This window comes from Oncorhynchus masou, chromosome 19, assembly GCF_036934945.1.
Source record: "Oncorhynchus masou masou isolate Uvic2021 chromosome 19, UVic_Omas_1.1, whole genome shotgun sequence".
Taxonomy (NCBI): Eukaryota; Metazoa; Chordata; class Actinopteri; order Salmoniformes; family Salmonidae; genus Oncorhynchus; species Oncorhynchus masou.
This window is the reverse complement of record NC_088230.1, coordinates 33,762,809-33,775,502: the sequence shown is the minus strand read 5'-3', so window position 1 is coordinate 33,775,502 and position 12,694 is coordinate 33,762,809. Positions and strand designations below refer to the sequence as shown.

The window sequence follows — 12,694 nt, the reverse complement described above, 5'->3', positions numbered from 1 at the left end:
CCCCTCTCACACAGACTCCTTCCTCCTGTACGTCCACCCCTCTCACAGACTCCTTCCTCCTGTACGTCCACCCCTCTCACACAGACTCCTTCCTCCTGTGCGTCCACCCCTCTCACACAGACTCCTTCCTCCTTTACGTCCACCCCTCTCACACAGACTCCTTCCTCCTGTACGTCCACCCCTCTCACAGACTCCTTCCTCCTGTACGTCCACCCCTCTCACACAGACTCCTTCCTCCTTTACGTCCACCCCTCTCACACAGACTCCTTCCTCCTTTATGTCCACCCCTCTCACACAGACTCCTTCCTCCTTTACGTCCACCCCTCTCACACAGACTCCTTCCTCCTGTACGCCCACCCCTCTCACACAGACTCCTTCCTCCTTTACGCCCACCCCTCTCACACAGACTCCTTCCTCCTGTACATCCACCCCTCTCACACAGACTCCTTCCTCCTGTACATCCACCCCTCTCACACAGACTCCTTCCTCCTTTACGCCCACCCCTCTCACACAGACTCCTTCCTCCTGTACGTCCACCCCTCTCACAGACTCCTTCCTCCTGTACGTCCACCCCTCTCACACAGACTCCTTCCTCCTGTACGTCCACCCCTCTCACACAGACTCCTTCCTCCTGTACATTTACATTTACATTTAAGTCATTTAGCAGACGCTCTTATCCAGAGCGACTTACAAATTGGTGAATTCACCTTCTGACATCCAGTGGAACAGCCACTTTACAATAGTGCATCTAAATCATCCATGTACGTCCACCCCTCTCACAGACTCCTTCCTCCTTTATGTCCACCCCTCTCACACAGACTCCTTCCTCCTTTACGTCCACCCCTCTCACACAGACTCCTTCCTGCTTTATGCCCACCCCTCTCACACAGACTCCTTCCTCCTTTACGCCCACCCCTCTCACACAGACTCCTTCCTGCTTTATGTCCACCCCTCTCACACAGACTCCTTCCTGCTTTATGCCCACCCCTCTCACACAGACTCCTTCCTGCTTTATGCCCACCCCTCTCACACAGACTCCTTCCTGCTTTATGTCCACCCCTCTCACACAGACTCCTTCCTGCTTTATGCCCACCCCTCTCACACAGACTCCTTCCTGCTTTATGCCCACCCTCTCACACAGACTCCTTCCTGCTTTATGTCCACCCCCTCTCACACAGACTCCTTCCTGCTTTATGCCCACCCCTCTCACACAGACTCCTTCCTGCTTTATGACCACCCCTCTCACACAGACTCCTTCCTCCTTTACGCCCACCCCTCTCACACAGACTCCTTCCTCCTGTACATCCACCCCTCTCTCACACAGACTCCTTCCTCCTTTACGTCCACCCCTCTCACACAGACTCCTTCCTCCTGTACGTCCACCCCTCTCACACAGACTCCTTCCTCCTGTACGTCCACCCCTCTCACAGACTCCTTCCTCCTTTACGTCCACCCCTCTCACACAGACTCCTTCCTGCTTTATGTCCACCCCTCTCACACAGACTCCTTCCTGCTTTATGCCCACCCCTCTCACACAGACTCCTTCCTGCTTTATGTCCACCCCTCTCACACAGACTCCTTCCTGCTTTATGCCCACCCCTCTCACACAGACTCCTTCCTGCTTTATGCCCACCCCTCTCACACAGACTCCTTCCTGCTTTACGTCACTCCTGCCTGGATTCTACCTGTGTGGAGATGCATGGCATGCAGGGTTTGAAAACCGCACCTGAATGTGGTCACACACACGCATGCAAACATGCACACACTAATGCGTGCGCGCACACACAATTTCCCTCTGCTAGATGCACATGCAGTTATTCGCACGCACACATACACACACACACGCACATACACACAGAACCCCCCCCCCACACACACACACACACAAAGGCACATACACACAGAACCCCCCCCCCACAAACACACACAGACACATACACACAGAACCCCCCCCCCCACACACACACACACACACACAGGCACATACACACACAGGCACATACACACAGAACCCCCCCCCAACACACACACAGGTACATACACACAGAACCCCACGCACGCACACACACACACACACACACACACACACACACACACACACACACACACACACACAACACACACACACACACACACACACACAGGTACATACACACACAGGCACATATGCAGAAACACACAGCATTGTTTGTGTGTGCTTTTGTGTACATTGATCTAATCAAATCACATTATATTTGTCACATGCTTGGTAAACAACAAGTGTAGACTAACAGTGAAATGCTTACTGACGGGCCCTTCTCAACAATGCAGAGGAATACATACACAATGAATAACGATAACTTGTCTATATACACGGGGTACCAGAAACCGAGTCACTGTGCAGGGGTGCGAGGTGATTGAGGTAGATATGTATGGACAAAGTTACTAGGCAACAGGATAGATAATAAACAGTAGCAGCAGCGTACTGTATGTGATGAGTTAAAAGAATTAGTGCAAAAAGGGGTCAATGCAGATAGTCTGCGTAGCTATTTGATTAACTATTTAACTAACTATTTAGCAGTCTTATGGCTTGGTAGAAGCTGTTCAGGTTCCTGTTGGTTCCATCGTTACTGCTTGCTGTGCTGTAGCAGAGAGAATAGTCTATGACTTGAGTGGCTGGAGTCTTTGACCATTTTTAGGGCCTTCCTCTGACACCGCCTGGTATAGAGGTCCTGGAAGGCCGTACACACTGTCCTCTGTAGCGCCTTGCGGTCGGATGCCGAGCAGTTGCCAGGCTGTGATGCAGCCAGTCAAGATGCTCTCGATGGTGCAGCTGTAGAACGTTTTGAGGATCTGAGGCCCCATGCCAAATCTTTTCAGCCTCCTGAGGGAGAAGAGACGTAGTCGTGCCTTCTTTACATCTGTTTTGGTGTGTGTGTGTAGACCATGTTAATTCCTTAGTGATGTGGTCACCGAGGAACTTGAAGCTCTCGACCCACTCCACTACAGCCCTGCGGATGGGGGCGTGCTCTGCCCTCAGTTTCCTGTAGTCCACGATCAGCTCCTTTGTCTTGCTCACATGGAGGGAGATCAGTGACTAGTCAGTTTTGTACCACATCACCCAGAACAGAGAGAAAAAGAAGTGTTTGTGTCCCAAATGGCGCCCTTTTTCTTTTCTAGTATCTGTGATACACAAAGACTAATGAGAAACACCACGGCTAAGCACAGCTAAAGCCAGTGTGTATCTTTCTCCCCTAAGCACTTCACCCAACTGGCAAGGTGTTTGGATACCAAGGGCGACAGTGGCTAAACATCATGGGAACACAAACACACATGCTCCTACACTTATACCCTTATACTCCTACACTTATACTACACTCGTACCCTCCACTTATCCAACCACCTCGTACCCTCCACTTATCCAACCACCACGTACCCTCCACTTATCCAACCACCTCGTACCCTCCACTTATGCAACCACCTCGTACCCTCCACTTATCCAACCACCTCGTACCCTCCACTTATCCAACCACCTCGTACCCTCCACTTATCCAACCACCTCGTACCCTCCACTTATGCAACCACTTCGTACCCTCCACTTATCCAACCACCTCGTGCCCTCCACTTATCCAACCACCTCGTGCCCTCCACTTATCCAACCACCTCGTGCCCTCCACTTATCCAACCACCTCGTGCCCTCCACTTATCCAACCACCTCGTACCCTCCACTTATCCAACCACCTTGTGCCCTCCACTTATCCAACCACCTCGTGCCCTCCACTTATCCAACCACCTCGTGCCCTCCACTTATCCAACCACCTCGTACCCTCCACTTATCCAACCACCTCGTACCCTCCACTTATCCAACCACCTCGTACCCTCCACTTATCCAACCACCTCGTGCCCTCCACTTATCCAACCACCTCGTGCCCTCCACTTATCCAACCACCTCGTACCCTCCACTTATCCAACCACCTCGTACCCTCCACTTATCCAACCACCTCGTGCCCTCCACTTATCCAACCACCTCGTGCCCTCCACTTATCCAACCACCTCGTGCCCTCCACTTATCCAACCACCTCGTGCCCTCCACTTATCAGTCCAGGTTTGGGCTCAATGCCATTTCAAGTCAGTCGACTTACAGTGCATTCGGAAAGTATTCAGATCCCTCACATTTTGTTACTAGATTTTTTCCCTGATCAATCTACACACTATACCCCATAATGACAAAGCGAAAAGAGGTTTTTAGAAAAAATAAAAGCTGAAGTTATTTACATAGGTATTCAGACTCTTTGATATGAGACTCGAAATTGAGTTCAGTTGCATCCTGTTTCCATTGATCATCCTTGAGATGTTTCTACAATTTAATTGGAGTCCACCTGTGGTAAATTCAATTGATTGGACATGATTTGGAAACACAACACAACATTTGGCACACACGTGTCTATATAAGGTCCCACAGTTGACAGTGCATGTCAGAGAAGATAAACCAAGCCATGAGGTCGAAGGAATTGTCCGTAGAGCTCAGAGACAGGATTGTGCACAGATCTTGGCAAGGGTACCAAAAAATGTCTGCAGCATTGAAGGTCCCCAAGAACACAGTGGCCTCCATCATTCTTAAATGGAAGAAGTTTGGAACCACCAAGACTCTTCCTAGTGCTGGCTGCCCGGCCAAACTGAGCAATCAGGGGAGAAGGGCCTTGGTCAGAGAGGTAACCCGATGGTCACTCTGACAGAGCTCCAGAGTTCCTCTGTGGTGATGGGAGAACCTTTAAGAAGAACAACCATATCTGCAGCACTCCACCAATCAGCTTTTATGGTAGAGTGGCCTGACGAGTGGCCTGACGGAAGCCACTCCTCAGTAAAAGGCACATGACTTCCAGCTTGGAGTTTGCAGAAAGGCATCAAAAGATTCTTTGCTCTGATGAAACCAAGATTGAGCTCTTTGACCTGAATGCCAAGCGTCACGTCTGGAGGAAACCTGGCACCATCCCTATGGTGAAGCATGGTGGTGGCAGCATCATGCTGTGGGGGATCTTTTTCATTGGCAGGGACTGGGAGACTAGTAAGGGAAAGATGGACGGAGCAAAGTACAGAGAGATCCTTGATGAAAACCTGCTCCACAGTGCTCAGGACTTCAGACTGGGGCGAAGGTTTACCTTCCAATGGGCCAAATACCCTACGCACACAGCCAAGACAATGAATGGCTTTGGGACAAGTCTCTGAATGTCCTTGAGTGGCCTAGCCAGAGCCCGGACTTGAACCCGATCAAAGATCTCTGGAGAGACCTGAAAATAGCTGTGCAGCGATGCTCCCCATCCAACCTGACAGTGCTGGAGAGGAACTGCAGAGAGGATTGGGAGAATCTCCCCGAATACAGATGTGCCAAGCTTGTAGCGTCATACCCAAGAAGACTCAAGGCTGTAATCGCTGCTAAAGGTGCTTCAACAAAGTCCTGAGTAAAGTGTCTGAATACTGATGTAAATGTGAGATTTCAGTTTATTTTTTATTTTTAATACATTTGAAAAATGTTCTAAAGACCTGTTTTTGTTTCGTCATTATGGGGTATTGTGTGTGGGATTGATGAGCAAAAAAAGATTTAATCCATTAACGTAACAAAATGTGGAAAAAGTCAAGGGGTCTTAATACTGTATAGCCGAGATTGACATATAATATTATATAAGTATATAGCCTACATTGACATATAATATTATATAAGTATATAGCCTACATTGACATATAATATTATATAAGTATATAGCCTACATTGACATATTGCTTATATGGTTCCTATCCAATCCATTAATCCTATACAGATCTAAGTTCATAGGCACAGGGACAAGAGGTTAATGTGTCATTTTTTTGTATCCCTGTTATCAAATTGGACCTGTAGAGTGGAAATTATAACGTGTGTTTGTCCTTCTCCCTCCTAGCAAATCATGAAGGACCGGTGGATAAACGCCGGGTGTGAGGAGGATGAGATGAAGCCCTTCGTGGAACCAGAAACGGACATCACGGACCAGAAGAGAATAGGTACACTGACTCGAGCACTCCTCTGTGTACCAGCCACTCCCATTTCTCTCCCTTGGATAGGTGTAAATAAACAGTGTGGTAGTGGAGCTTCCACCTTATAGGTTTGCAAACATCAACAGGAAGGGTTAGGGAGCGAATCAGGGACCATCTTTACATGTGTACCCATACTTATGAATATAGATCATGACTTTATTAAAACCAGGAATGGGCAGCCTCCTCGTGGAAAGTTGCTGAGTATACAGGCTTTTGTCCCAGCCCTGCTCTAACACAAAATTATTCTACTAATCAAGGTCCTGAGGAGACGCTGATTAGTAGAATGCGGTGTGTTAAAGGTGGGCTGGAGCAAAAGCCTGCACGTCCGCTAGCTCTTTAGGAGGAAGGTTGGTTAATGCTGAAATAATAATAATAATAATAATAAAAAACAGAAAATCAGAACTGAGACATACTAGATGGAATAAGACTATCTAGTTACACTTTGACCCCTGTAGGTACATGAATCAAATCAAATGTTATTGGTCACATATACACATAGTTAGAGGATGTTATTGGTCACATATACACATAGTTAGAGAATGTTATTGGTCACATTTACATTTACATTTAAGTCATTTAGCAGACGCTCTTATCCAGAGCGACTTACAAATTGGTGAATTCACCTTCTGACATCCAGTGGAACAGCCACTTTACAATAGTGCATCTAAATCATTAAAGGGGGGGGGGGTGAGAAGGATTACTTTATCCTATCCTAGGTATTCCTTGAAGAGGTGGGGTTTCAGGTGTCTCCGGAAGGTGGTGATTGACTCCGCTGTCCTGGCGTCGTGAGGGAGTTTGTTCCACCATTGGGGGGCCAGAGCAGCGAACAGTTTTGACTGGGCTGAGCGGGAACTGTACTTCCTCAGTGGTAGGGAGGCGAGCAGGCCAGAGGTGGATGAACGCAGTGCCCTTGTTTGGGTGTAGGGCCTGATCAGAGCCTGGAGGTACTGGGGTGCCGTTCCCCTCACAGCTCCGTAGGCAAGCACCATGGTCTTGTAGCGGATGCGAGCTTCAACTGGAAGCCAGTGGAGAGAGCGGAGGAGCGGGGTGACGTGAGAGAACTTGGGAAGGTTGAACACCAGACGGGCTGCGGCGTTCTGGATGAGCTGTAGGGGTTTAATGGCACAGGCAGGGAGCCCAGCCAACAGCGAGTTGCAGTAATCCAGACGGGAGATGACAAGTGCCTGGATTAGGACCTGTGCCGCTTCCTGTGTGAGGCAGGGTCGTACTCTGCGGATGTTGTAGAGCATGAACCTACAGGAACGGGCCACCGCCTTGATGTTAGTTGAGAACGACAGGGTGTTGTCCAGGATCACGCCAATGTTCTTAGCGCTCTGGGAGGAGGACACAATGGAGTTGTCAACCGTGATGGCGAGATCATGGAACGGGCAGTCCTTCCCCGGGAGGAGGAGCAGCTCCGTCTTGTCGAGGTTCAGCTTGAGGTGGTGATCCGTCATCCACACTGATATGTCTGCCAGACATGCAGAGATGCGACATCAGAAGGGGGAAAGGAGAAGATTAATTGTGTGTCGTCTGCATAGCAATGATAGGAGAGACCATGTGAGGTTATGACAGAGCCAAGTGACTTGGTGTATAGCGAGAATAGGAGAGGGCCTAGAACAGAGCCCTGGGGGACCCCAGTGGTGAGAGCGCGTGGCGAGGAGACAGTTTCTCGCCACGCCACCTGGTAGGAGCGACCTGTCAGGTAGGACGCAATCCAAGCGTGGGCCGCGCCGGAGATGCCCAACTCGGAGAGGGTGGAGAGGAGGATCTGATGGTTCACAGTATCGAAGGCAGCCGATAGGTCTAGAAGGATGAGAGCAGAGGAGAGAGTTAGCTTTAGCAGTGCGGAGCGCCTCCGTGATACAGAGAAGAGCAGTCTCAGTTGAATGACTAGTCTTGAAACCTGACTGATTTGGATCAAGAAGGTCATTCTGAGAGAGATAGCGGGAGAGCTGGCCAAGGACGGCACGTTCAAGAGTTTTGGAGAGAAAAGAAAGAAGGGATACTGGTCTGTAGTTGTTGACATCGGAGGGATCGAGTGTAGGTTTTTTCAGAAGGGGTGCAACTCTCGCTCTCTTGAAGACGGAAGGGACGTAGCCAGCGGTCAGGGATGAGTTGATGAGCGAGGTGAGGTAAGGGAGAAGGTCTCCGGAAATGGTCTGGAGAAGAGAGGAGGGGATAGGGTCAAGCGGGCAGGTTGTTGGGCGGCCGGCCGTCACAAGAAGCGAGATTTCATCTGGAGAGAGAGGGAGAAAGAGGTCAGAGCACAGGGTAGGGCAGTGTGAGCAGAACCAGCGGTGTCGTTTGACTTAGCAAACGAGGTTCGGATGTCGTCGACCTTCTTTTCAAAATGGTTGACGAAGTCATCTGCAGAGAGGGAGGAGGGGGGAGGGGGAGGAGGATTCAGGAGGGAGGAGAAGGTGGCAAAGAGCTTCCTAGGGTTAGAGGCAGATGCTTGGAATTTAGAGTGGTAGAAAGTGGCTTTAGCAGCAGAGACAGAGGAGGAAAATGTAGAGAGGAGGGAGTGAAAGGATGCCAGGTCCGCAGGGAGGCGAGTTTTCCTCCATTTCCGCTCGGCTGCCCTTAGCACTGTTCTGTGAGCTCGCAATGAGTCGTCGAGCCACGGAGCGGGAGGGGAGGACCGAGCCGGCCTGGAGGATAGGGGACATAGAGAGTCAAAGGATGCAGAAAGGGAAGAGAGGAGGGTTGAGGAGGCAGAATCAGGAGATAGGTTGGAGAAGGTATGAGCAGAGGGAAGAGATGATAGGATGGAAGAGGAGAGAGTAGCGGGGAGAGAGAGCGAAGGTTGGGACGGCGCGATACCATCCGAGTAGGGGCAGTGTGGGAAGTGTTGGATGAGAGCGAGAGGGAAAAGGATACAAGGTAGTGGTCGGAGACTTGGAGGGGAGTTGCAATGAGGTTAGTGGAAGAACAGCATCTAGTAAAGATGAGGTCGGCGTATTGCCTGCCTTGTGAGTAGGGGGGAAGGTGAGAGGGTGAGGTCAAAAGAGGAGAGGAGTGGAAAGAAGGAGGCAGAGAGGAATGAGTCAAAGGTAGACGTGGGGGAGGTTAAAGTCGCCCAGGACTGTGAGAGGTGAGCCGTCCTCAGGAAAGGAGCTTATCAAGGCATCAAGCTCATTGATGAACTCTCCGAGGAACCTGGAGGGCGATAAATGATAAGGATGTTAAGCTTGAAAGGGCTGGTAACTGTGACAGCATGGAATTCAAAGGAGGCGATAGACAGATGGGTAAGGGGAGAAAGAGAGAATGACCACTTGGGAGAGATGAGGATCCCGGTGCCACCACCCCGCTGACCAGAAGCTCTCGGGGTGTGCGAGAACACGTGGGCGGACGAAGAGAGAGCAGTAGGAGTAGCAGTGTTATCTGTGGTGATCCATGTTTCCGTCAGTGCCAAGAAGTCGAGGGACTGGAGGGAGGCATAGGCTGAGATGAAGTCTGCCTTGTTGGCCGCAGATCGGCAGTTCCAGAGGCTACCGGAGACCTGGAACTCCACGTGGGTCGTGCGCGCTGGGACCACCAGATTAGGGTGGCCGCGGCCATGCGGTGTGGAGCGTTTGTATGGTCTGTGCAGAGAGGAGAGAACAGGGATAGATAGACACATAGTTGACAGGCTACAGAAGAGGCAACGCTAATGCAAAGGAGATTGGAATGACAAGTGGACTACACGTCTCGAATGTTCAGAAAGTTAAACTTACGTAGCAAGAATCTTATTGACTAAAATGATTGAAATGATACAGTACTGCTGGAGTAGGCTAGCTGGCAGTGGCTGCGTTGTTGACACTACACTAATCAAGTCGTTCCGTCGAGTGTAATAGTTTCTACAGTGCTGCTATTCGGGGGCTAGCTGGCTAGCAAGCAGTGTTGATTACGTTACGTTAAAAGAACGACAATAGCTGGCTAGCTAACCTAGAAAATCGCTCTAGACTACACAATTGTCTTAGATACAAAGACGGCTATGTAGCTAGCTAGCTACGATCAAACAAATCAAACCGTTGTACTGTAATGAAGTGAAATGAAAATGTGATACTACCTGTGGAGCGAAGCGGAATGTTGACCGGGTTGTTGAAGTTCTATTCAGTAGACGTTAGCTAGCTGTTGGCTAGCTAGCTAGCAGTATCTCCTACGTTAAGGACGACAAATAGCTGGCTAGCTAACCTCGGTAAATTAAGATAATCACTCTAAGTCTACACACTCTAAACTACACAATTATCTTGGATACGAAGACAGCAAAGACAGCTATGTAGCTAGCTAACACTACACTAATCAAGTCGTTCAGTTGAGTGTAATAGTTTCTACAGTGCTAGTAGACGTTAGCTAGCTGCTGGGCAGATAGCAGTGTAGACTACGTTAGGACGACGAAATACGATAATTACGCAATTATCTTTGATACAAAGACGGCTATGTAGCTAGCTAAGAAGAAATTGCTAAGATTAGACAAATCAAACCGTTGTTCTATAATGAAATGTAATGAAAATGTAATGAAAAGTTATACTACCTGCGGACCGAAGTGTAGATGCGACCGCTCGCTCCAACCCGGAACCGGAAACTGTTAGACATAGTTAGAGAATGTTATTGGTCACATATACACATAGTTAAAGAATGTTATTGGTCACATATACACATAGTTAGAGAATGTTATTGGTCACATATATACACATAGTTAGAGAATGTTATTGGTCACATATACACATAGTTAGAGGATGTTATTGGTCACATATACACATAGTTAGAAGATGTTATTGGTCACATATACACATAGTTAGAAGATGTTATTGGTCACATATATACACATAGTTAGAGAATGTTATTGGTCACATATACACATAGGTAGAGGATGTTATTGGTCACATATATACACATAGTTAGAGGATGTTATTGGTCACATATACACATAGGTAGAGGATGTTATTGCGAGTGTAGCGAAGTGCTTGTAAATGAATATTTACGTCACTTAGAACTGATGTGGTTCTATAGGTAGTAGTCTCAATGCGTAACTATCAAATGACGAACTGTATCAGCTGTATCAGCTGCTAGGAACTCTTATTTGTTGGTTGGTTGCAGGAGGGAGTAGATAGGTTGGCACATGTATTAGGGGGAGCCTGCCTATGTTGCGGGCTAGCCTGGCATGCTGTGCCCAACGTGAGCGTGGCAGAGCTGGATTGTTTTCAGACACCCACGGCCTAGCACTCCACTCAGACATGCACACAGTCATTAAAAAGCACACTTGACCACGCATTAACACAACCACACTCTGTAACACACAGTCATTAAAATGTATGTGTGCATGCACACACACACACACATACACAGATCCGGGAGTCGATACAGTCTGGCACGCCTTGTTCTTTCCACTCGCACCCCGCTCTCCCTCACCCCATACATGTTGATGCCAGCATTGATCTGCTCCTACCATGCCCTCTGTCTGTTGATGCCAGCATTGATCTGCTCCTACCATGCCCTCACTCAGCACTGATGATAGAGAGAATGATAGAGAGAATGAGTTGTTGTTTCACCAGCCATCAGTGCTCTCTCTCTGTCTCTCTCTCTGTCTCTCGCTCTCTCTCTCTCTCTCTCTCTCTCTCTGATGTATGCAGTATGTTGTTGCTGTACATCCAATTTCCCCTTGTGGGATTAATAAAGTTCATTGAATTAAATTCAAACACATTGCCCTCGCGGCCTAGTATTTTGGTTCCAAATAGGAAATGGGGATATATGTTCACACAGTCTCAGCCAATGGCGCTTTTTATGATTGGTTAGAAACCACAAGGGAGAGACAGGAAAGTTGAAAGAGGGTTTGTGTCAAAAGGGTATGGGCTGGATTTGAAGGCAGCATCCCTAACCGCTAGACAACCCCAGGCTGCAGCCTATTGGGTGTCTAATGCTAACAGCTGTCCTATCCCGCTCCTGTTCTCCTGCAGACATCATGGTGGGGATGGGCTACACTCGGGAGGAGGTGACTGAGTCTCTAACCAGGATGAAGTACGATGAGATCACCGCCACCTACCTGCTACTGGGAAGGAAGTCCACAGAGGTAAGGGGAGACCTGGCCATGTCCGAAAGTGCTGGCTCTAGCATGTATTAGTTCTTGGTCTTGGTTTCTGTCTGACATTTTTGCAAGTGCACAAGTGCAATCAAATGCAAACATACTGTACCTGAAGTGATTGTCTGTTTGGGTGATGGCCTCACTTTTTTGCGCTTTCAAAATGTCTCTCTTTCTTTTAAGATCTACTTTTTTAAATTATATTAAAATAAATATATATATATATATTAACCCATCCTCTTCTGAGGACACAAATATATTTATCTGTTTTTACAGCTTTTTTTCTAGATATACATACATTTTACATATCACACTTTACATCACATAACAATAATACATTACTGAACATGAGCTCTTAATCCCACCCCTCAACCACCCTCAGCCCATCCCACCTATCACCATAGACCTCAGCTCTTTAATCCCACCCCTCAATCACCCTCAGCCCATCCCACCTATCACCATAGACCTCAGCTCTTTAATCCCACCCCTCAACCACCCTCAGCCCATCCCACCTATCACCATAGACCTCAGCTCTTTAATCCCACCCCTCAACCACCCTCAGCCCATCCCACCTATCACCATAGA

The 12,694-nt window shown here is 48.5% G+C and overlaps 1 protein-coding gene across 10 annotated transcripts in view; it reads left to right on the top strand.

The window, feature by feature from the left end:
• LOC135506208 (MAP/microtubule affinity-regulating kinase 3-like) overlaps nucleotides 1–12,694 on the top strand; it is a 114,476-nt gene that overhangs the window by 76,627 nt on the left and 25,155 nt on the right. For all 10 annotated transcript variants that reach the window (XM_064925716.1, XM_064925717.1, XM_064925715.1 and 7 more), the window contains 2 exons: nucleotides 5,913–6,012; nucleotides 11,988–12,100. In XM_064925716.1, coding sequence (XP_064781788.1) covers nucleotides 5,913–6,012; nucleotides 11,988–12,100 — 213 coding nt within the window. The remainder of the gene's footprint in view (nucleotides 1–5,912; nucleotides 6,013–11,987; nucleotides 12,101–12,694) is intronic.